Source organism: Dasypus novemcinctus, chromosome 11 (assembly GCF_030445035.2).
Source record: "Dasypus novemcinctus isolate mDasNov1 chromosome 11, mDasNov1.1.hap2, whole genome shotgun sequence".
Lineage (NCBI taxonomy): Eukaryota > Metazoa > Chordata > Mammalia > Cingulata > Dasypodidae > Dasypus > Dasypus novemcinctus.
The window spans coordinates 126,952,224-126,976,832 of NC_080683.1; the positions used below are offsets into that span (position 1 = coordinate 126,952,224).

General features: G+C 55.5%; 1 protein-coding gene across 4 annotated transcripts in view; it reads left to right on the forward strand.

Annotated features, from left to right (window-relative positions):
- SASH1 (SAM and SH3 domain containing 1) overlaps positions 1-24,609 on the forward strand; it is a 730,341-nt gene that overhangs the window by 693,993 nt on the left and 11,739 nt on the right. For 3 of the 4 annotated variants that reach the window (XM_058307627.1, XM_058307628.2, XM_058307626.1), the window contains 9 exons: positions 8,330-8,462; positions 11,661-11,986; positions 16,100-16,174; positions 17,420-17,563; positions 19,668-19,803; positions 20,266-20,435; positions 20,919-21,125; positions 21,555-21,705; positions 23,687-23,800. In XM_058307627.1, coding sequence (XP_058163610.1) covers positions 8,330-8,462; positions 11,661-11,986; positions 16,100-16,174; positions 17,420-17,563; positions 19,668-19,803; positions 20,266-20,435; positions 20,919-21,125; positions 21,555-21,705; positions 23,687-23,800 — 1,456 coding nt within the window. Of the gene's footprint in view, positions 1-8,329; positions 8,463-11,660; positions 12,437-16,099; positions 16,175-17,419; positions 17,564-19,667; positions 19,804-20,265; positions 20,436-20,918; positions 21,126-21,554; positions 21,706-23,686; positions 23,801-24,609 lie in introns of all 4 variants that reach the window. The other variant, XM_058307625.1, reaches the window with a different exon arrangement.

The following is a 24,609-nucleotide window of genomic DNA, read 5'->3' on the forward strand; positions in this document are numbered from 1 at the left end:
GCATTTTAAAAACTCTCCTATTCTCATCTTCTTTATCTTGCCTTTGAGGTCTTGTTTATGTGAATTTGTGCTCCTGTTTAGTTATTTTACAGAGTGGAGCATCTTGAGTGATTTCTTTTCCTTCCTTGATGGTGTCTTCTCCAGCGTTTTTGCCTCCTCTCTACTGCACAGGTGGCTCTGGCCACGTCTCTTGGTGCTGATGTGATGGGGCCATGCTTGGCTTGTCCCCCACGCCCTGGCATTGCTTGGCTTCCCCGCCTACACCTGCAGCCGAGGGCTCCATCCCGGATCCAGAGAAGAAGGAAGGAATCTCGGTGAGCGGCCGGGCTCCTGCCTGCTCTCCCCAGAGACTGGGTCCGTTCAGTCGCTCGGTTCGCTGGCGGGCACGGGGTACTGGCTGCTCTGCCTTTATTTCCGCCCAGGTCACTTTCATTATGGATCACCCACCTTTCCATTCATGGCTCTCCTGAAGCCATTTCCACTGCTCTTCATTCAGAAGACAGACAGGGCACACGTTTGCTTCCTTCCAGATGCCGGGGACATGGAAGAATTCTCGGGAGCCCTTGGCCTTGCTGTGGAGTGGCCAGGTGCTCTTGGAGTATTTGCCTGCTTTTTAGTAGATGTTACGTCCGCTGCCCGTTTTGTTAGGTGCTGTGGGCACGATGCTCTGCGGCGATCTGGCCTACAAGCTTTGCCCATCAGCATCCTGTCCAGCTCAGAGGGTTTCCTCTTACTCTGAGGCAGGGATTTGCCTGGACTTGTAGCTTGGACTTGAAGTCACCTAGCTTGTTCTTTATTCTGCACGTCGAGGAGTGTGAGGCTGAGGTTGTGGACTGTGACTGGGGGCTGGCGAGCTTGGGAAGGCTCGTGCCTGCTCCTCCTCCGCCTGTGGTTCTCGGGTCCCTGCGTTTCCCATCTCCCTCGGCCTCCTGAGCACGATGGATCGCACTGTCCAAGTGCTCGTGCCTGACCCATGACTCAGTCGTGCGCGTTGCCAGCAAGCAGCGCGACTTCCCGGACCCCACCCTGTCCCTCCGGAGATGGCCCACTTCTGGGATGGAAACCCCCGCGCGCTCCAGAAATGGCCCCTCGGCAGCCCATGGCCGAGTCCTCTTTTCTCCAGGGCTTGGTGCTGGCAGGGGTGGGCAGGGGGGTGGCCGCCTTCCTGGTGGGTGTGTCATCTGGACTCACCTGGTCCGTCTGAGCAGGGGGTTCTCAGCCCAGGCAGTAGAGGCAGGGCCAGGCTGGGGGATTCTTGTGCCGAGGCCCAGGCGCAGCTGTGGGACGACGCCTGGGGCAGAGCAGTGTGCAGAGTGAGGAAAAACAATTCCAGGTTCATGCATTTAAGGAAAGGGTAAAATTGACTGGAACATAGCAGCCATTTGCTGCTCCTTTGGTTATATAGTTAGCTTTTTAAGTTTTTTAAGATTATTAAGTGCTGACAAGCCTCTGCCCTTAGGGGATGATGGTATCGCCCAGCTTTTCATGCACTGTCCCAAATAAAAGAATCACAAAACCATCTTCTCTTCCACCACCCCTCCTCCTTGAAATGTTGCTACAACTAGTTAATTTAGAAACTGTCAGAGTTTTCAGTGCTATACTGCACCTCTGGGAGAAGAACAGAATCTCATCTTTTTTTCCATATGCAGACAAAAATCTAATTTCGGAGGGCAGTGATGTCACCAACTAACGAGCAAAATATTTCTTACCAACAGATGAGCCTTTCCCCAACTGCTTTGTGAAAAGGAAAATCAGCCCACAATGTGTTTCGTGTTTTGTGCAGTCGCTTCCAGGAGGCATGGACACGTTTCGGGTAACTAATCTGCTTTTGTAAACAGACCTGGCTGCCGTGTGCCCAGGGAGTCTCCTGTTCCACGCTTCTTTCCAGCTGCCGCGTTGCAGCCCGGCCTCGTGTGCCCCGAGGAGGGAGTGGCCCCTTGGACCAGCAGAGCACCCCCACGCATGTCAGGAGGTTAGGAAGTCGAGCTCCGCGACACGGGGCCGTTGGCAGCAGGCGTCACGCGCTGTGCAGAGGCGGCGGCCCTGGCTGGCCAGCACTTCCTGTCGGGGTCCAGGGCCTGGCCAAAGGACACATGGGCTCCGCAGGGCCGCGCATGCCCGCCCATCCTCCTGCATATCCCGGCTGCTTGGTTCTGCTTCCCTTTGCATTCATCCCATTGCAGAACCGCTCAGGCACACGCCCCGGGCAGTGCCATCCTCTGGGCTCGTGTTCTCTTCTCTCCCAGGGCACTTGCTCGGCACCTTCAGGAAGTACCTGCTTAGCGCCTAGTAATGGTTTTACGTACCTAAGTGAGAAAGATACTGTAGTGCTCACTTTTGGCAATGGTGTGGCCAGTCAGGCTCTTTTTATGCTGCTGGTGAGATTCTGAAATAATAAACCTGTTTTCAGAACACATTTTTAATATACATCAAAAACTTTCAAGGTATGCCCATTCTTTTACCCACTAATTCCTCAGTTTAATCATTCTAAAAGAAAAGCATGTGTTGGAGTTTTACTATAAAGTGTTCATAGAATTTTTGTTTATAGTTCTGAAAAACTGGAAACCATATTATTATTTGCAGTACCACCAGCTTGTGATATTGCATTTGTCAAGTATTTGTTCACCTGAAACCTGCTTTGCTGTGTGGCTTTGGCTGTCACCTGTGCTCTACAGCATGGCCCCCGAGGCCTCCCTGTGCCACTGCTGCCGTCGCACGTCCTGGCTGCAGCCGCGGGCTGGACCCGCAGCCTGACGTCCCTCACAGGGGTTGGCTGAAGGCTGGCACCCTGGGCTGCTGCTTCTCCTGCGTCTTTGGGGCAGCCGAGGGCGCCACCTGAGGGGTGGCCGTGGGCCCGTCCGGTCGCCCTTGCCTTGGCGCTGTCAAAACCGCTGTCTTTGGAGAGGGTCGGGGCGGCGATGTCCCCACCGCGGGGCGACCTGCATCTCCCTGGGGTCCAGTGCAGGCACCGCCGAGGCGGCGGGTGTGGGACGACTGCGGAAAGTTGCAGTCTGGCCTCCTCGAACCGAAAGCAGAACATCTCTTTTTAAAAGCGGTTCTGGAGCTTGAGTGTCGACACAGGGGGCTTCCGTGTTTCCGTGAAGGAACGCTGTGCGTCCCCGCACTTCAGAGGGCGGCTCTGGCCCGGGCGGTGCTCCCGCTCCGGTTCCGTGCCTGTTGCTGGGCAAGGGGTGCCCGTGGGCGCCACGCGGAGCAGAGCCTAGTGGTCTGCAAGGCAGCCTTCTAAATAAACCCCACGGCGTGGCGGGCTGCGTGTGCACATGTGGGAGAAAAGCACCAGGATTTACCAATTTTTCTAACTGAATGCGAGATCGGATTATTCTTTTTCCTGAGTGTTTCTACATTTCCCAAATTTTCTGTAATTACATAGATTTAATGTGTAATAAAAAATAAACAATGTTATTAAAAGACATAGTATCCCAAGGAGATGAAAGGCAGAAAAGCTTCCCAGGGGAGGTGGCGGGGGCCGTGAGAGGCACCCAGGGCTCACTACGGTGTGCACATGGGTGCGCGAGCATCGGGGCGCGGTGGGCCGGGCAGCTGTGGCGAGCCTGGGGAAGCTCTGAGCCCGGCTCTAGTGCGGAGCTCAGCAGCCTGCGGGACCCGTCCCTAGGCCGGTTTTAAAGCGCGAGAAGCCAGGAAACCAGTGCTTGCCGCGTTCTGTTGGCGATGGGCCGAGGCCTGGCCCCTGGCCCTGCCCAGAGTCGCTGGGTCCAACCTGGGCCCACCACCAGCTTGCAAAGGTGCAGGTCTTTCCTTGCCTCTGGTTTTACGCAGCACCCAGAATGGCGGATTTTAAGGATTTGGTGTTTGAATTCCGGTCACTGACAACCAGAAGGAGCCTCAGGTTTACGCAGCACGTGCTGACCGGCTGGTAATTGTGCAGACATAGTTTTTAAGATGACAGCCCTGGGACGTGCTCGGCCAGCTCTACATGCAGGAGCGCGAGGTGGTTTGCTCCAGTCCTTCAGCTGGCGTGTCCCCTCGGAGAGGACTGAAGGTGGACAGTCGGGAGCAGCTCTGGTATCGTGTGGGGAGGCTCCACGAGGGAGGGTGGCGCCCCCAGCCCCACGGCCTCACGTGCAGGCCCAGTTGTGGCGGGACCTGCCCTCGGTACTGAAACCCTTCCGTCCTCCCGACGTGCATTAGGGTTTGACCCGTGCGTGTAAGGACGCCATCTGCTTGCCGCCATGTCCCCGGCGTCTGCACAGCCTGTGGTGTGTGACAAGGCGGTGCTGCCTCAGGTGTGTGCGGCTCCATTGTGTGTAATTGTGGGCGTTGGACCCGTTGGTGGGTGCAGGAGGAGGGCATGTCTACGAAGCTGCAGAGGGCAGGATGGGATCTGTGAGCGGGCCAGGCCTTCCTGGGGGAACACAGGGACTGCCTCTGAGGACGGGGACGCTGATTGTGAGGCGCGGCCTTTCGCTGGGGCTTCAGGCCCCACTTTGGTTTGTAGTCTCGCTGGCCCCCAGGTGCCTCTGACCTGCCCCTCTGCCATCCTTGGGAGGGCCAGTAGTTGCACTCACTGGTGAGTCCTACACAGCGGGCGCAGGGACCCTTGGAGTGGGAGAGACCCCCGGGCCGGGCAGCGCCCACCCTCCTGCAGGCACAGGCGTGGTGACGTGGCCCCTGCCTGTGCCTTGTTGCGAGAGCACGAGGAGGTCCCACCCACTCGTCCTCGTGCCCCACCCAAGACTGCCCCAGACCCGTTTCCCGGGGGCCGGGCAGTGACCACGGGGTGATTTGCTGGGGCCGTTTTAGAAGCATCAGAGACAGGGAAATAGCCTGTGTTTCCTGTCATAGCAAAAATAGGAAAAGGAATGGGGAGGGAGAAAGCTGCAAGTCTAGGAGAAGCCAAAATCATAAGTTTTAATCCAGCGATTTCAAAAATAACCGCTGGAAGGTGCCTGCCCTTTCCAGCCGAGACGCCCCTCGGCGGGTCGGGGCTTTGCCGCGTCAGTCCTCCTGGGTCTGCTCAGCCTCGCGTTCTTTTCTCCTTTCTCTGGAATTCCATGGACAGTAATTAAGGAACCAGAGGCCAGCAGGAGGTCAGCGAGCTTCGTCACTGAAAACGGGGATTGTTTGCCATGGACAACACTCCCTTCTTCCCTGCGGTGAATGGATTTGCTGAGAGCCGATGACTTGCCTTCTCACGAGTGGTGCAGTTAGCGAGTCGCTGGGGTGCGCGAGCAGAGCAGCTAATTGAATCCAGCGTCCTCACCCGCCTGCCTCGGCCACGGAGCGCGCGGAGCCTGTTGAGCATGTAACTCCAGGAGCGTGTGCGGAGTGCGTGCTCCTGGCTGCCGAGCGGGCCGAGGCACCTCGAGTGGGGGCGCAGGCGCCGACCTTGTACAGGACCCTCCCCAGCTGCTCAATGCCGAAGCCGGTGAGTCCCCCACCCTTTGGACTGCTCTGCTGGGCCGTGCCCTGCCTCCCCTCGGCTCCTCTGCCTCTGTCCTGCCCTGGTGAAGGGGTGAAGTGGGGCCCGAGCCACGCTGAGCTGTGGCGCTTGGCCCGCGGCCTGGCAACTTTTCTTTTAAGCTGAGCGCTGTTGGCAGAGAGGCCCAGGGGTCTGACGTGTGTGCTGGGTTCTTGCTAGACCCTCGAGAGACCATTGTGTGGACTCTGGAGCTGGTGTGTTCTCCACGTCAGAGCCTCCTGGGGAGGCTCGACTCTATCGGGCTTTCTGAGGGTGGCTGTGGGCGCTCTGGGGGCAGCGTGGGGGCAGCGTGGGGGCGCCGGGGCTGGGAGCAGGTTTCTGCACAGGGCGGGCGGCCGTGGTACCAGCTCAGCAGCCCAGCGTCCAGGCAGCACGGGGCCACATTTGTTGGGGTGCAGCAGCCGGGTTGTCTTCCCTGTTGGAACACTGCAGATGTGTGCAGGACACACTTGTTCCAGAAGAGTCCGCAGGGAGGCAGTGCCCTCCCTCATGTGCCCGCTGGGCTCCAGCCTCCGGCCGCCGGCGCTGTCTCTTTAAGCAGCTCGGTTCTGGGCCTTGGTTTGGGCCATTTGTTATGCTTTGAAACTGTGGAGCCAGCTGTCTGCAGGCTGATGTCATGTTGCCATGGAAACCAGAAAGGAAACACTTGCGCTCACCACAGAACCACTACGCAGAGCTGGCCAGCGTAATCAGGCCAGCCACGTGGGCTTCCTGGTGGAGAATGGGCCCTCCTCAGGCCGGAGCGTTTCTGTTGTCAGTAGGTGGACCCAGCTTCTGGGCAGAGCCCTAGTCGGCTGGTTTCAAGGTGAGCCCTCTGCTTTCCTGCTGGGGCGAGGCAGGATGCAGCCACCACCTCACGCTTCTGTCACTTTTCCATTTTAGTTTACTTAAAACCTGTTTTCTGGTAGTTCTGAGCCTGTTTCATGGGACCAGTCATTCTCCTTATATATAATACAGGTTTATTTCACCTTCTACAAAGTTCCTCCAGGTGGAAAGATTTCTTTAATAGAAATCTATTTTTTAATTAAAAATTTTTTAATTCATGTATTTTTATTTTTCTTAATTAAAAAAATATCCCCATACTCCCATCCCTTGTGGTATATTCCTTCATAAAAAGACACAATATCTTATTTGCAGCATTTGGGAGGTGGCCCATGCTTAAATGTAGAAATATGAAATGAGGAATTTAGGTTCTTCTCCTTAGTTCAAAAAAAATGCATGCCTTTTATAGCATCCTTATGTTAAAACATCTGTAGGAAGAATGTAGATGCAAACATTTCAGACCTCTTTTCCTCTGGATTCAGCAAGAAATGAACACTCAGCACCTCTCCGTTAGTGATGCGTGTCCTTGGGGATGCACTGTTGAACTCAGGTGACTTCTTGGCTGACACAAGAGGAAACTTCTATAGAATGACCTTGGTTTTTAACTTGCTTTTTCATCGTATTAGTTGCACTGCATCTGTTTTGTCTACTGCCCAAATTGTGAAAATGTGAAGAAAGTTCTTATTTGCCATGTGCTGTCATTTGTGAATGGCAAACACCTCCCAAACCTTCAATTTTTAGAAAAATAATCACTTGAAAATTCTAAAGAGATCATGTTTCTAAAAAAAGATAGCCTTGTGAAAGCAGTGAATGAGGAGCTGCTCGTCCTGGCTGCCCGTTTGGCTTCTCCCTCAGGGCCCACTGTGGCCTGTGGCCTTTGGCCTGAGATGCCCAAGCCTCCTTTCTCCTTGCGCTTCACCCTCCCCACCCAGCAAGGAGAAGCTCGCTGTTTGCCTGGGTCATTTTGTTTTTGTCTTGACTTCAAAAAGTTTTGTTGGAAAAGTCAGACATGGTCTAGTGTGTGCCACTGCCGTGCACTCAGAACTTTTGTGACGTAATGTTGGTTTCCTTCAGTTAGCACTACTGAGCTCCTGAGCTACAGCAGAAAGGCAGAACGTGCCTTAGTCTTGCCACGTAACCCCACATGCTGGGCCAGCCGCGCGCGCCTCTGGTCAGCCACCCCGGCCACTGCATCACACACCAGCCGAGAAGCGTGGAGTCCACACCAGACAACTGCCAGCATGCATAGCAGCCGTGCTTATTAGTTTACTTTTTACCATTTTAAGTTAGGAAGAGAAACGCTGTAAGCCTAATGGCCAGGGTAAAAAGGGAAGGAGGGAAGACGTGGGTGTGAAGGACGAGTGGGGATGCTGCGAGAGCGCAGCATGCTGAGGACGCCGCCCTTGCGCTGTGGGTCGAATCTGCCTTGCTTTTCTCGCGTTTTGAGCAGATAAAACAGGAAGCAGCCTATTGAATGTTGCTAACTTGGAGACGGAACCGTCGTTCTGTTCACAAGGGGAGGATTGTTTGAGCTGGAGCCACTGCTGCTGAGGGAGAATTTTTTCCCTGCTCTGTAATGTGTGATTCTTGAGGGGAAACAGCTGGGCCTGAGCGCCCTGGAAATGAGACGGGATGCTGGGGGACGTGGACTGGACTGTGTGGGGAAGGTCTGCTTCGCCCCATCCCTCGGAGGACCGCAGGCACTGCTCCCCGCCCAAGCAGGCGGCACGAGCAGGAGAGGCGGACGGGGGCCGTGCTGTGGCAGGGAGCTCCTGGCGGTGGCCGGCCACTGTGTCTTCTTGCCCACCCTGCTGGCTCTGATTTTCCGGGAGGAATGGAAAAAGCCAACAGGATTTTGGTTTGGAGAAGTCGCTGATGGTGGCGGTGGGCAGCCTGGGCCAGTCCACGGAGCTCCCCAGGAGACGGACCTCCTGAGTGGTGTGTGGCGAGCCTGCTGGGCCCGGCTAGCGACCAGGCAGTCTTCTCCCGGCTGGGGCCCAGTGCTGGAGCAGTTTTCTGATCAGCTTTCCTTTGCTTCTTTGCCAGTCAAGAGAACCATCGGATGATGACACGGAGGAGTCGGTGAAGTTTAAGAAGCTCCACAAGCTGGTCAGCTCTACTCGCAGAGTGAGAAAGAAGCTCATTCGGGTGGAAGAGATGAAAAAGCCCAGCCCAGAAGGTAAAAGCGCGCACTCTGCCCTGGCCGCGCACTGCAGTCACATGGGTCAGAGCCTCAGTGGAAGAGTCAGGCGGGCGGGCCGGCATGGCGTCCTGGGTCTGTCATTTGAGTGTCACGGAATGCGGCCGGACCCCCAGGTGTGGCCCAGGTGGAGCTGAGGCATGCTCGAGCTCTTCACGTAGGCCCCCGGGCCGGATGTTTCCTCTGCCCCATCCCGCGCAAACCTCTAGTAGTGGGGCACTTAGACCACGCGCAAACCTCTAGCAGTGGGGCACTTAGACCGTGCACAGACCAAGGCGGTTTGCCCTCCCCGTAAACTGTCTCAAGTCTCGGTTCTGTTAGGCTTTAGAGACGCGTGTTCAGGAGCCACGAGCAGGTACCTCGGGTTGCTGTCGGCAACCGTCAGCCTTGACGTAGAATTATGACGGTCTAAATTCCAACCTTATTTGTCTCTCTCCTTATTTGTAATGTGCATTTGATGCAATTGTAAAATTACCCCAAAAGGGTAAAATGAAAGATTTTCCCAGTTGGGAAAAAAATGTTAAATGAATTGGAGAAGATAATGCCTTTAAAGATGCATTACTTGTCAAAATGTTGCATCTGTGTTGGGAGGAATTTCAGAACTTGAGCGTGTTGATTTTTAAGTGATCGTTGTAGAGGCTGTCTGTTGTACATGGTAGATTGAGCAGTATAGTGAACCGAATTTCCCCATATTTGCACAGATGAAGATTTCCCGTTATTTTTATTTTTGTTATCTCCTGATGTTTTTGTCAGTTTAAACGCTCTAGAGGAATACTGAAGGTGAGGGGGTCCCTGAGCAAGAGGGGCCGGAAGGGAAAAGAACGAGGAGATAGACGTACTTTATGGCCAAGCTCTCACGCTTAGTGCTGGCATGATTCCGGGGCTGTGTTTGGCCTGGAGGCTGCTTTGACCCTAGGGTGTTTTCCAGCTTTGCACATCCCTCCCCTCCTGGCAGAGACCCTCAAGAAGTCACTCAGGGCTGCTGGGGACACAAGGGCGAGCATGTGGGGTGGCACCTGCAGGCGGCACCTGCAGGGCAGCTCAGGTGCGTCTGCCAGGGCCTGGTGGGAGTCAGGTGCAGGCCCGTGCTGCCTCCCCACAAGCGGCATGGATCACTGCCTTACTCTGCCAAGTGCTGCGCCTTCCCACAGAAAGATATTTGACAGAAGTGGAAACCTGATTTCTATATTTCTGTCAGAATTTATCAATTCATCTATAGCAGAGAAACACAGTTGGAAAAGGAAGGCAATAGCACCAATTCCTCTGGGTGAGAAGAGGGACTTGGGGAGCCTGCCTGCCCGGGGCGTTTCTGGGGGCTCCAGTGCCCGCTTCAGGCCAGCTGCCATCCTGCAGGAAGGAGTCACTGCATCCACCCTCGTTCCGGCTGCCTCTCCTCTGACTTCTGTCTGCGCTGAGAGCAGCGGTGTTCCGACAGCCTCCCCTGCCAGGCCCTTCTCTGTACCTGTCTAGGTGCAGTCCTCAGAGCAGCCCTGGAGGCAGGGTGCTCAGCAGCCTCGTCTTAAAATCGAGGAAACTGGACAGAGGCCTCTTCCTTCCTCGGTCCCCTCCCGGAGCCCCAGCAGGCCAGGCCGGGCCCCTCTCCCACCCCGGGCTTGCCCCGGCGAGAAGCGCTTCTGGGCAGCCCTTTTCAGCCCGTGAAGTGCCCATTTCCATGCTCCCTTGAGGCACGCTGCTTGGCCGGGGTCCCCCGCAGATGGGAAACCAGAGGCCGCCGCCCCTCCTTCAGTGCTCGTAGCCCCTGGCTGCGGTGGGGTGGGGTCTCCCCTGGAGCCTCACTGCCTGCAGGGTGGCTGGACCCGCAGCCTGAGGGGGTGCTGAGACTACGGGCAGCCGGTGCTCCAAGGTCCTCAGGCTGCATTGCCAGGACCCTCCCCACAGGCCAGGCATTTGCTAACCTCCAGGCTCCTTACCAGAAACAGGGGGCAGTACCCGGCTCTTGCGACTGCCCATGACAGTCCAAAAGCTCCAGGCCGCTGCCCAGAGGCGGGCCCGCCTGACCCAGAGGCTTTTGGGACCTCGGGCTGGCCAGAGCCTTTGCCCTCGCCCTTCCTTCCTCAGAGCCACCGCTGGGTCCCAGCTGTGGGGGAGATGCCCTCTTGCATCCAGCAAGGCCAGGATCCTTGGTCTCTGCCCCTCGTTTGTCTGAGGACGGGCAGGAAACCGGCCCGGCGAGTCCTGGTCAGCACCCTGGGCCTGCCACACTCCTCGAAAGACCCCGAGCCATCGACGGCCTTCCTGCTTTGGGCAGGACACTGCCTCTCTTCTCTGCCCCACTCCCCATTCTCCCACCTGTCTCCTCGACGTTGCTTTAATGCCTACCTTGGGCCAGAATTGGCAGAGCAGTTTTCTCATCTGTGTGGCAGGGTAAGGCATGTCCCTCTTCCATTGCAGTCGCCTCCCTGACAGGGGCCACTGCCCCTTCACCCCGGCATTGCCCTGCCCTGGCCCGTAGCCCAGTGGGTGCGTTGGATGCCAAGGAACTTGCTGCTTTTTCCTCTTGGCAGCAGAGCTGGGGAAAGCTGCTGTGCTGAGCAGTTTCCTTGCAGCTGAAGCGCACGGGCATTTGGGGTCACCGCACCCGCCCGCCTACTGTTCCCCTCACATCTGTTCGCACAACACATGCCGAAAAGAACTCACTTTACTGCCAACAAGTCCAAACCTTCCCCTGGGCCCAGAGGCCTGGCTCGCCCCCTGGCCTGGGCAGGCTCCGAGAGCTGGAGCGCGGCGGAGCGGCTCTGCACGGCCTGCTTGTGTGTCGCGTCCGAGCAGGGCCTGCGTGGGGAGCCTGGCGGGGAGCCCCAGGCCCCCGCTGCGCTGCTCTTTCCTGCAGGCAGCCGCCCTTTCTGGCGTTCCACACCCCTTCCTTTGGTGACGTGAGCAGCGGCTTGGCCATGCGTCAGCCAGCCTGCGTAGTGCGCCGGGGCTTTCAGGAGGCCATGCTGTAAGCCCGGGGAGCTGGTGAGGACAGACGACATTTCAGCAGGTCCCTGTAGGTGCTCGGTCCCTCAGGAAAACTGTAGCCCAAGCCTCTCTGCGTTTGGCATGAGTGAAGCCACAGGCTTGCCCAGCTGCCGCTTGAGCCGGGCCTCCGGCCTCTGTGTCGGCTGCTGGCTGCAGCATGGCGACTCACACGCATCTCTGTTGGCTCCCCTGCAGGTGGGGAGCAGCCCGCGCCTGAGAGCCCCCCAGGCCTGGGCGGGAGGCCTGCCCTTTACGCCGGGGTGCACAAGAAACCCTTCTCCTTTGAGGGCTGCCCCGAGAAGGCCCCGGAAGATGATGCAGACGCCCTCGCCCCCTCTCCACCGTCCAGCAGCCTGGACGCCTGGACGCCTGGCCGGAAGTTGGTCAAAACCTTCAGCAGAGGAGAGAGTCGGAAGGCGGGGGCTTTCTTCTCCTGCCCGGAAGAGGGAAAGGCACAGAAGGTCTCCCGCTCACTGACCGAGGGGGAGCTCAAGAAGGGTCTCGGGTCTCTGAGCCACGGGGTAAGTACAGGCGGCGCGGGCCTCTCTGAGGGCCCCGGACGCAGGCGCCACCGTCTTGTGTCCCTGGACGAGGCGCGGAGTGTCGCGAAGCACATCCGTGCGAGGAGAATGGAGGCCGATCACTCGTGTTCCAGAGCTTTCCTCTGTCAGCGCCCCTCCGGGACGGGCGCCGGCGGCACCGCCCGTGGCCTGCAGCTGCTGAGGCAGAGACCCCCGGGGGGCAGGAGGGTCCGGGGGCGCGCCTCGGCTGGCGAGCTCATCCTCACCTGTGCGCGGGAGCGTGGCCTCCACGGAGCCCCGGGCCTGGCCCCGCCGGCTTGGGGCCTGAGCAAGGCCGAGAGGCAGGACCTGGCGCGGTGCTTGCTGGAGAAGGAGGCAGCAGAGCGGAAGTGGGCCGCCACCGTGGACCGCTGCTCTAGACGGGTCTTCTTGAGGGTCCAGCCCAAGTCTGTGAGTCGCAAGGCCGGCCGGGCCGGCATGTCGCTTCCACGAGGTGCATCAAGCAAAGGGCCCTGTCCAGCTCTGGCCACCCCCCCTCACCTCCAGGCTGTGCTTGCCGGGGGCCTCTCCCACCTCCCACCTCCCTCCCCCCACCTTCCCACTTCCCACCCAGGGGCCTGTCTGCTAACTGAAAGGGAAGAAGACGAGAGCTTATCCGCTTTCCTAAAGGCTTTTAGATGCCCCTGTCTTTTTAAACAAAGAAGCAGCATTTGGAAATGCACACACAGCTTGTCTGTTGTCCTGCGTGTAGCCAGGAGTGAAGCGCTTACTTCCAGATAATAAACCACTGCAGGTTAGACTGGGGGGGGCAAGCCTGCCCGACACGAAGCTGGCCCGGGCTGTGAGCACCCCAGGCCTGGAGCCTGGCCTCCCCGCCTGGCCTAAGCCATGCCAGGCCCCGCTGCCTGGTCAGCGCCAGCCACCCACTCCCGGCTGTTCCTACATCTTACTTTCTATCTTTTCACCCTCATGGGAACCTTGCAGCACTTTAATGCTATGACTGTGTAGCCAAAGCTTGTCTCTGCTTCTCTCCAGCCCTTTTTGTTTGTCTGGGTTTCATTTTTGTTTTAAAATGACAGTTCTCCTCTCTTACTCACGCTCATGTCCGTTTTGTATAAAACACAGTGGCCAGCCTCAGCCTGGCTTGGCAAGGGGTCTTCCCAGCTCACGTCCACTGTGAAACAGCCCCCCCCAACTGGCTGACCCACCCTTGTGGGTTTAGATCATGCAATGCTGAGAATTTCCCCAAATTAGTACCTTGAGTTGTTCGTGTCTCATGTGGAACCCGTAACATATGTAGGTTCATAACATAAGATTGATATCTACATAATAGGCTGCATATGCTATCATCACTTAAAATATTGTAACTTCATGTGTTTCTAAGATCTGTGCTAACATGGGGGCCATGGACTGACTCTCCTGGCATCATGTGGACATGAGACAAGGTTGTTTTCAAGCGCTGATTTTTAAAAAATATATTTGCTTTGCCCCGTAATGGTAGTACTGTATGTGATCTCTGTCCCAAAGGTCAGCCCAAGGCTGAATATTTTTAAGGCGCTATGAACTTAGGGCAGTGCTGGGCAGTGCGGAAATATATGTTCAGTGCTCAAGTATATTTGGACATATCTTTTCTTGTACAATCAGAAAAACAGTATTTAATTTCCTAATTATCCAGAGAAAGTGATATAAAACAGTGTTTTAATAAGGAACAAGAAACTTTTTTTCTTGTTGTTTTTCAGGGAGTTAGGATTATTTTCTTTGCTCTGTTTATTTTAAAAGTTCTTTTATTCTCCTTTTCACATATTTCCTTTGTTTTACCCAAAGCTGTCCTTTATTCCTCAACCTTGAGCTTTTTGTCTTCTAAAAATGCCATATTTGCTTGATGAAACCTCAGGGAAATGATAATGCCTCTTACTCACTAGATGTGGTCACTTGTCTTGCTTTTTATTTGGTCATTAAATTTTTGTTTGGGGGAACAGACATGCATGGCATTTTGGAATTTTGTCCATTTTTAAATATGATCCCGAACATGGTTTTAGCTGCATGCCATACTCCATTGATCAGCGCCCTCTCCCCAAGCATGTCTGAGATGCTTCTGTAATTGTCTGTGCAGAAGATGTAAGGACTGCATACCTTCATTTATATCACAATATCAAAGAGTGACTTAGTGGCTTATTTTTCTTTTAACGTTTACAATGTACTTTCTCCGTTCAAGGAGTGCTGCTTCAAGAAAAAGTAGGAGATTAGTTTGAGGACTATTTATTGTTATACTCCTTGTCAGTCATCCATTGACTGAAGAAAAATTTGTTCCAGGTATCTTGGCTTATCGAAGGACGACGTCTTAGTTGGTATTTAAGAAAAGCAGTCCACTCCTAGCTTTAAGCTTTCTGTTTTAGGAATAAATGCATACAGCAGGCATTTAGAAACTTAACGAGCATTTAATTTATTGCAGTCACAGTTTCCACATAAACCCTCTGTCAGCTATTTCACGAGCGTTAGAAGTGACAAGCTGGGCTCCAGTCTCATGGAGCTGCCGCCGCTTCAAGCAGGACGTGCTGACAGGCATCTGGGCTCCACAGTGTCCTGGAGCCTGAGGCGGGCAGGGCCTGGGATAACGCCCTTGTCCTTGCAAGCAGGAGGCGCTTGTTAGGCCTTTTTGCTGGGCAGGGAGAGCTAGTGTTCACGTCAGCCTGGACGGCGGGCGCCGCGCCACCTGCGGCCAGGGCCTTGGTGCACGTCTCTGCATGCAGGCCTGTCTTCAGAGTAGACGGAGGTCCAGCTAGGTGACCGCACGGGAGTCAGGTGGGCTGTACATCAGGCTCGCCCAGTTGGAATGCGGCCACAGAACTCTGCCCCGGTGGCGGCTGCTGCTTTGCGAGGGGGACTCTCTGTGGTGTCCTGGCGCCCGCTGCCCTCTTGCCGTCCCGCCCCTCCTCCTCGGTGTGCTCTCCTTTTCCCTCAAGGTTCGCAGACCTGACTTCAGCCCTTCCTGTGCTTGTTTGCCGTGACTGAGCCCCGGCTTCTTGGTCCCAGTGGCCAGGAGACGCTGGGGCTGCTGTGAGTGCAGCGGCCCTCATGGAGCACCTGCTCCTGAGTCCAGTGGTGTGCAGTGTCGCTGCCGGAAGCTGGAGCGCAGCGTCTGAGCCCCTCACCCAGGATCTGGGCCACGTCTGGGAGCCCAGCGCCTGGCATTACCCTTCCAGAGAGTTTCTCAGTCAGCCAATTAAAGTATGTAGAGCAAGCCTATTTATTTTAAATAAGCAGCATTAGCTAGTTATCCAGCGTGCTGTTCTGGTATCCAGTAACTCTTCACTAGCTCTTTGAGAAGTTCGTGTCTGCTGTTCACATCCTAGTACAGCTGCTCCGAGATAATCAGCAGTGCCAAAAATGGGGGCTTTGGGTTGCACTTATTTTCCTAGAAGTTTAGGTGTTTTTGCTTGTTTATTTTTTTAGACAACAGTGTTTTCAAATCAAGTTCTGGAAATACAAAATTACTGATCTATAAGGCCTTCCATGAAGTTTGAAACCAGCTAAAAGTTCCTCTTTAATAAAGAACGTCAATATTTTTCCTGTTGAATTTAAAGAGCATGCTTGAAGACAGTGTTAATCCAACTTTTTCTCTGTGGGGAAACGTAGTCTCTACCCTTTACCCTGTTAGCAAAGGGCCCTGTGTAAGTAGGCTGGGAAAGCTGCGGCTGAGGGAGGGCTGCCGTTGCCATAGCAGCCTCGCTCCTTCCCCGGGGATTGCACCTGGCCAGAAGTCGCTGGAAGCTCTTAGCAGCCGTCGGCTCCGTCCTCTCTTCTGAGGCCGCGAGCTCACAACCCTCTAAACGGCCTTGCCGTCATTTTGTTTGTTGCTGATATCAGGGCTGTCAAAGGGGAGGCAGGGACCCTGCGGCTCTGAACAGGCGAGGGCTCCGTGGGGTGGTGTCTGCATGTCAGGGCGCTGCCTCTTGGCGGGAGGTTTCTGGGAGCCTGAGTCATGCACCCTTCACCTCATCGCTTCCACCTGCACACATCTGTGGCTCGTGACGTCCTGCCCGTGGGACAGGCCCGTGCCCTCTGCCGCTGCCGCAAGGTAACCCCCCTCCTGTCCACCTTTTCTCCTCACAGAGAACCTGCAGTTTTGGAGGATTTGACCTGACAAACCGTTCTCTGCACGTGGGCAGCAGTCACGCCTCCCCAGCGGTGAGTGGCTAGGGGCCAGCGGTTTGGATGGGGGAACGTGGTGCAAGGGCCGGGTCTCGGTGTGCTGAGAGTGGAGGCCGCGCACGCAGGCGGTCCTCCGCCGTGTGAAAAAGCCCGTTTCAGGGCCTCCGTGGGCGAGGGAGGGCTCCCCCAGACCCCCTCCTCTCCTGGGCAGCCACGTCCCAGCTGCTTTGATCCTGGGCGAGTGTGGCGGCATGGAGCCCGAGGCTGGCCTCTGCTGCCGCCGTGGCCCGGGCCCCGCTCCCGGGGTTCTGCCTCTGGGCCTCAGCCCAGGAGCTGCCGGGGTGTCCAGCTTGCCCCCCCAAAGGCCACTCTCTCAGGCCTAAAGGGTTTAGGTGAGCTTTCCGTGCAGCTTTGCCTTATGCAGTTTGTCATGAAACTGTGAAATTTAGATTTCATGCTTTCCATTTGTTAGCATCATGTGTGATACAAGAAGGGTTTGAGAGTTTCCTGAGAAAATAAAGCTATTTTATTTGAATGTCAAATTTCATTGCTTTGTAAACCAATAGTATTATGTAGTAAAACATTTAAAAAAGTGAGAGAAAGTGTAATTTTTTTCCTTTCTGAGAGGAAAGTTCTTTTTTATGCAAAATAAAATGAGTACAGACCACAGTCCCACTTGTCAGACCAGGAAATTTCAAACCTGGAGGAGCAACACCCGCCACGTGCTGCAGGCTCTGCGGCCAGCCTTTCCCGCTGGTTCTCCTGGGAGGAGCCCCCTGGACGTCAGTGGACGTCAGTGCACGTCAGCACTGCTGGGCCAGCGCCACTCAGTCCCTTTGGTTGTGGTTTGGTTTTGAGGAACCAAGATGGGGATTGAACCTGGGACCCGGCGCTCAGCCACTGACCTACATTGGTCTCCCTGAATTAGGTGTTTTTGTTTTGTTGTTCTTCATTTTTGTTTTTAGGAAGCACCAGTAACTGAACCCAGGACCTCCCCTGTGGGAAGCAGGTGCTCAACCACTTGAGCCACATCTGCTCCCACCTTGGGATTTTAAAATTTTGGAAAAAGAAAAATGTACTAAGATTGAATAAATAAAAAGCGACCTACTTCATTTTAAACAAAAGCGCCCTAATAGGTTTTAACTTTCATCCAATGGTTGAATGACAGCACTGAGTTAACCTAGAAAAAAATTTCAAGATCATGGGGTGGCAGTATTTTTTGGAGAGAAATGGACTTCATTTTCTCTCATTAAAGGCTCTTAAAATATCTGGTATTTACAGGGTAAAGAAGGAGATTTTCTGTACAAAGAAATAATCAAATCACCCACTGCCTCCCGTATCTCTCTTGGAAGAAAGGTGAAATCAGTAAAAGAGACAATGAGGAAACGAATGTCAAAGAAATACAGCAGCTCCCTGTCTGAGCAGGTAAGTGGCTGCCTGGGCCCTGCCCACACCCGGGGAAGGAAATCTGTGCTCTAATGTGAATTCAAATGAAGGATTTTGTTTTCTAAATATCCCTTGCTACAAAATGGTTGCTACAAAATCAAACCTAAGAAAGAACATTTGTGTTTTTCTTAGCTGACTTTTCAAATGTGGCACTGATAAGTTGTTCTAGAAGTCTAAGAACTCTGAGAGAGAAATCAGAAAGCTTCCTGGCTGCAGGACCTGGACAGGAGTTCCCTGGTGGGGAGGCTGTTCTCACAAACTGGCCCTCCTGATAGACCCCAGGGTATCGCGGAATTGGGCTTTTCTCCTCGCTCTGAGGATTGCGTCGCTGGAAACAGGACCAGGTGTTTGTGTCTTCATGGTGTGGGTGCCTGGCACTGGGGCAATTTGGGCCATTAGAGTTCAAGATGCCCCCTTCTGCTCCTGGCTGATGCATCGTATTCTGTCCACGTTTCTGGACTTGAGCTGGCTTGAAGTGGCCCCGAAGCCCTTCACCCACCAGACCCCATGGCCTGGGGGCTGGGGATGCAACAGGGCTGCTCCCTGCTGTCCGCTGGCAGGAGGGCCTGCGCAGCCCTCATCTCTCTGCTCGTGGCAGCTCTTCTGGTGGTTGGCTGGGCCTCCTCCAGTGGGGCCACGCCTGGCGCCCTGATCGGGCAGCCGCGCACATCCACACGCCAATGGCCCAGCTAGCCCAGCTAGCCGCAGGGGCCTCTCCGCAGGCTCCTCGCTCTCTCCTGGGCTCGCCCACCTGGGGATGATGCAGTGCAGGTGTCGCGCCAAGGGAAGCAGTGCCATATAGAGCACTCGACTTGGTTTGCTTTTCCGAAACTTCAAAACAGCCACAGAAAGATTCTACACACTCAGGTCCTAGGCTTACTGCTTTGCAGCTCACAATCAGGATTCTAATGTCAGTTTGAACATTTTTTCCTGTAATTTTACTACCCTGGTGCAATTTTGTCATGTTGGTTCTCTAGTTTCTTTAATCATGTCACAGAAGTAAAAATATATAGTAACAATTTATCATTGTGTGCTTTTGGGAATGATTGTTCCCAAAAAGAATGATTGTTCTTAGTTCTTTCTTTTAACTCTTTTAGTAAATATACCAACCAGCTATAATGGTAAGAGTTTTTTTCTTGTCAGTTCACTTCAATAAGTCCAGCACCTGTTCTTGTAGGTGACAAACATGTGGTGAATACATTGATTTTTCAAAGCTTGGGGGCGCTGTCTTTCAAATATGTGCAATTTTTCCAGAAGTATCTAGAAAGAGCTTGACTGGTGAAGTCTGCTATTCCATGATTCAGCGAGGCGGGATAAGCCTGTGTCGAGGACTTGCCTTTACGGTTTAGTCGTCCCTGCCCGCCGCTCCGGTAGCTGCCTTCCCACCGTGTAGCCAGGCGCTGCCGCTGCCCCTCGGTGTCTGCAGGGCAGTGCTCACTCCCCGGACTTGCCACCGTGCAGACAGCAGAAATCGTTCAGTTTTCATGTTCATGTGGTTGTGTAAATGCTTAAGCCACAGAGTAACCTGGACACTTTATCATAAACTGAAAAATAGCAATTTGCCTTGTATCTTGGTCCTAAGTTGGTATTTCTTTAGCAAACTTTAATCATTTATGTAAATGCAGCCATAGGATTCTGGGTTTTTTTTCTTTTTCTTTTTTTAAACAAGGAATACTCTGAATTTTAGTGTAAATGTTTCCCTCCAACATAGCTTAGTTACTCTCTGGTGGTACTTCTCCTTACCACATCAGCCGTGGATTGCACTGGACTATTGTGTAAGCAGAAATCTCTAAGGGTTAGCTAGGTATTTTGTCTAAGATATAGATACGTTTTTCTCAGTTGGAGTTTTTAAGGAACATTTGTTGTAGCAGAAGTAACTTTGAGTACTTAAAGCAGTAGTTACATGGGCTGTTACAACTTTAAAATTAAGCGGGGGTGTAGGTTGAAAAGGAGGCGGATATTGGGTATGGAATCAAAAGGGGATTTGCAGATGAATTTAATCGATTCAGCTGAGGACTGGCATGCTGAGATTACCAAGCGGCACCTGTCCACGCTAACGGAACTTCCTGGAAACCCCTTTCAGGACTCCAGCCTCCGTGAGATGCCCGGCTGCCCCCCGCCCTCGCAGCCTGACGCCCCCCAGAAGGACAAGCCCAAGCTCAAGGCCGGGGGCTCCGTGGAGAGCCTGCGCAGCTCCCTGAGCGGGCAGAGCTCCATGAGTGAGTGTTCTGTCGCTCCTCTGGGGGCTTAGAGGGCTGGTCGCGGGTGGTCCCAACGGCAGTGCAGGCCCCTGTGCGGGGAGCTCTCGGGCTCTCCCGAGCGGAGGCCATGGCAGCTGGCACAGAAGTGGGGATGAGCCCGCTCGGGAGGGTCTGGGAATGGGGAGAGGTTGCTGGGAGACAGGCTGTGGGGAAGGGGCCCACCAGCTGCGTGGCCTGGGGAGGACACCGAGGGTGACACCCACCCACCCGCCAGGCTCCTGAGTCAGGTAAGTCCCTTGACCCCCGGGTTTGCTCATGTATAAAACGGGGGAGGCTGTACCCTCCACATCATGTGAGATCCTGGGCCACTAGCAAGCCGTGAATTCAGCCCCCGGGGCTCCCAGCGCCCTGCTCGGCTCAGCCGCTGGTGCGGTCAGTGTGGGACTCTGCTGACACGATCGCTCCCTGCTTTTCCCACAGGTGGTCAGACGGTCAGTACCACCGACTCCTCCACCAGCAACAGGGAGAGCGTCAAGTCGGAGGAGGGCGACGAGGAGGAGCCCCCGTACCGGGGCCCCTTCTGCGGGCGAGCCAGGGTGCACACGGACTTCACGCCCAGCCCCTACGACACAGACTCGCTCAAGCTCAAGGTGAGTCTTGGGGCCGCCCCTGGCGCTCGCCTCTCCTTGCTGCCGCATGCCGGGCAGTCGGGGCCACCTTGGCAAACTGGTCTCCCCTGTAGTGAAGCAGCCAGAACCGGCAGAATTGGGGTCTGGCCGGCCTTGCATTGGCCCCACTGTCCAGCCTCGCCCCGGCCCTGTGCTCTGGGCCAGCGGCCCTCTAGAACCCCTGCTGCGCCCCCAGTGCGCTGATGCTGCTGCCTCCTTGTGGGGTTGGTCCTGTTTTGGCTCAGTCTGAGTCTCCCACAAGTGGGGTGACTGCAGGACTGGGGCTGGCCCTGGTATTCGGTGGGTGCAGAACTTCTGTCCCAGGAGGAGGCACTGCTTGAGAGGTGGGGGCGTCCAGAGCGCCAGGCCACCTCCCTGTGGTGCAGGGGTGGGGCCTGCGCTCATGGCCGGGGGCCCCGTGGTTTCCCTGCGCACGTCCCTAAGGCCACTGTCCCCTGACTGCAGCAGGGAGACGTCATCGACATCATCAGCAAGCCCCCCATGGGCACGTGGATGGGCCTGCTGCACAACAAGGTGGGCACGTTCAAGTTCATCTACGTGGACGTGCTCAGCGAGGAGGAGAAGCCCAAGCGCCCCGCGCGGAGGAGGAGCAGGGGGCGGCCGCCGCAGCCCAAGTCCGTGGAGGACCTGCTGGACCGGATCAACCTGAAGGTCAGGCCCGGTCCTTGCCACCAGGACACTCACGAAGGGGGCGTGGCCACACGCCTGCTGGGGGTCTGAAGCGGCCACCACCTGCTAGTGGCCCGCCCACTGCCCGCGGCGCCGGTGCCCCCTCCAGGGCGCGAGGCTGCTCGCTCCCAGCACCTGGAAGCAGGTCTGCAGTGTCACAGCCTGTGGACCCTTGCAAGTCCTCGCCCTCGAAAGCACAGGCCCTCTGAGTTGTAATCCCTCCGCTGTGTTGCTTTCAGGACCCGGCTGGCATCCGGGCTGCGGGTTCTTTGCCTGCCGGGGCATCCGGCACAGCCCATGGTGAGCGCAGCGCCCGCCCGCTCCCTGAGCCCCAGGTCACATCACAGGTTTAGGGTCACCTTTAGGTCCGTGCAGCGCTGTCCCCCTGCTGACGGCCCTCTTTCCTGGCAGGAGCACGTGTCCACCTTCCTGCTGAATGGCTACGAGGACGTGGACACCTTCAAGCTCCTGGAGGAGGAGGACCTGGACGAGCTGAACATCAGCGACCCAGAGCACCGGGCCGTGCTCTTGACAGCCGTGGAGCTGCTGCAGGAGTACGATGGTGAGTGCGCGTGCAGACGCCGCAGAGCCCACGGGGGCTGCTGTGTCCATGTGTCAGGCAGCACTAAGACACTAAGACACGCTCACTTGGGAGAGGAGCGCATGCTGCCGGTGCAGGGAGCCGCCTCACGTCTTCTGGGTGGTGCAGCTTCGGGCGTGCTGGTCCCTGCAGGCCATGAGACCCCACAGTCTGGGTGACCGACAAGCTGGCAGTGGCCAGCCAAGGTTCGTGAGTGCCCAGAGCACAGGAGGAGTCGTTTTCTTACTGAACAGGTTGGCTAGGGAATGAACGTCATCACCTTCCATTGAAGAAGAAAATGTGCAAATTTACACATAGCAGATAATCCAGTATTAACTTATGAGGCATTTTACAGCCTGTACACAGAATGCGGTGAGCACCCAGGGGCGGCTTTGTCCAGGGCTCCCTTAATCCATTCTTATCTTGCTCTTTATTCTTTAATCTGACATCAAAAATATTCTCGAAATTCCTCATCGTGAAAGAGCTATCCTTTCTGGCTATTGAACTCCAAAGCCTTTCTCTCCCGCACTCTGCTTTAGGATATCGGTATCTGATAGCGGCTCGCGCTCAGAGGCACACCAGACTGGGGCCGATGGGGGGACGGAGGCTGCAAGGCCAAGCGCCTCCATCCAGAAGAGACGGGGCCCGCGGCTCGGCAGGGACGTTCCCTCCTGCCTCTCAGCCTCTCCATGAACCGCGAACAGGGAGGGATGGGGGCACGTTGCCTCCGAGGACAGCTGGTCAGGACTGCTCTGTGAACAGGTCGCTCCGGCGTCCGGCTCCCCCAGGAGGCCCGGGGCCGGTAGGCAGGTTGGGTGTGAGTCTGCAGAGGGCAAGGTCTCCTCTCCGTACTGGACGCGTCCCTGGATGAGGTTGTGCGTTTGTGCCTTCTCAGCCCCGAGATCAGCTGGTTCAGCCGCTCTGTCCGTTGTGCTTCCAGAACTTGGGTGCCACAAGGCAGGATCCTGGCTCAGCCCACCTCCTACTGAGTCCTTGCGATGTGTCCTGAGGCTTGTGCGTGTCACTGCCCTCCCGTCGCTAGTCGCTACAGTGGAAGGCTGAGCAGGCTGCTCAGCTTCCTCATGAACCCGGTTTGAACCCGGGCTTTTCAGCACACAAAGTGTTACTTTCTGGTGTTGGTTCTAAAACCAAAGACTTGAAGGGCCCGTCTGTGAACAGCCAGATCCTAGGTCCTTGGCGAAGCCAAGGTTTGCTTTCCTTCAGCGCAGCTTGAATTTATTGTGCTCATGAAGCACTGCCTCTGAGCACTGCTGACATCCAGGAACGCAGCAGGTTCCTGTCAAAACAAATGTCGGGGCCTGGAGAGAGGTGTGCCAGGCCTTTTGGCAATCTTGGAAGCATTTGGAACTCTGCCCTGAGAGCAAGACGTGGGTCCCGCCTGCCCCGCCTCGCTCCCCCCAGGGCTCCCCGGGGAGAGACCCATTGTCCTAGAGCTTGGACCTTGAGCTCGAGCTGCAGGCTTGGGTCTGCCAAATGAAGGCTCCCTTCTAAGAAAGGAAATGAATCATAATTAAGATTGTTCATTAGGAATTTTTTTAATGCAGAAAACTAGGGAAAAATAAAAATCTACATATCCACTTCTTAAATCTTTAGTCCTTATTTTTTTAAAGAAATAAAATGTTACAAAACTTTGGGAAGCCCTGCTGTCCTCGACTCCACCCTGGCCTCCTGCTGGGTAACCATCCTGCTCCTCAGACGCAGCTCGCTCTTGGTGGGAGGGGAGCCCTGTGCGTGCGTAGTAGGCAGGGGCTGTAGCCTGAGGCGCCCCCCAGGCCCGTGGGCTCCTGCAGTGGAACCTGTGGTCTCCCCACAGGGCACGGGCTCCCCATCCTGGGTTGTAACCGATAGCACAGGGCCTGCATTTTCCTCAGTAACATGCTAGGGTGGCACAAAGCCCACTCCAAATCCCAGACCATCATTCTGTGCTCTGCTCACTCCCCAGGTAGCAGCGACCACTCTGGATCACAGGAAAAGCTGCTTGCCGATGGCCAGGGCCTGCGTGGAGGCTCGCCGCGGGACTCGGGGTGCTACGAGAGCAGCGAGAACCTGGACAGCGGTAGGCCCGTGGACCGCGGAGCCGGGGGTGGCGGCTCTCCACCTCAGTTCCGTAGCCTTCAGGGAGGGTTCGCCAGGTTGTTGGTGCTCGCAGGGGATGCCCAGACGAGCCCGGGCAGCGATGTTTAGAGACAGAAAATCCACAGGCATTCCGCAGTCATTCTCCCACCCACTTGGCACACAGACGGGGGGGTTCAAGGAATTCTGTGTCACAGGAGGAGCCCAGGCGCCCCGAGACTTCGAGTCTCTGCCCAGTTGTAGATCACACAAAGCTGTGGGACTTTGAGTGAGGATGGCTAGACCTGCATTGCTACCTGTGAGCTGGAGTTGTTGGTCAAGTTACTTCCTGTCTCTGGGCCCCTTTCCTCTGGAGTAGTTCTAAGAATTAAGCAACAGAATAATGCATTAATAATGCCTAGCATTTCTTAAACGCCCGCTGTGACTTGGGCTGAGGGCCCAGTGTATAGACATGCAGAGCCCTGCGATGCACTTTTCTCAATGAGGACAGCAAGCCCAGAGGCTAAAGGCCCCAGGCTTGGTCCTTTCTCTCCGGTCATGTTTCTCACCCACAGTGGCCCTGCTCCCCAGCAGGTCAGGGCAGACCTGTTGAGACCTTGTGGTTTCCTCACACCGGGACTACCCTCACCTGCATTCTCCAGTGCCTGCGCAACCAGCTCTTGGTCTCTGGACTTAATTGAACTCTCAGCAAGAAGGAACTTAGTTTGCACTTGTTATAATAATTACCCTCAGAAACGACAGTTTAGATTACAATATGCTGACCTATTTTAAATAAAGAAAAAAAACAACACA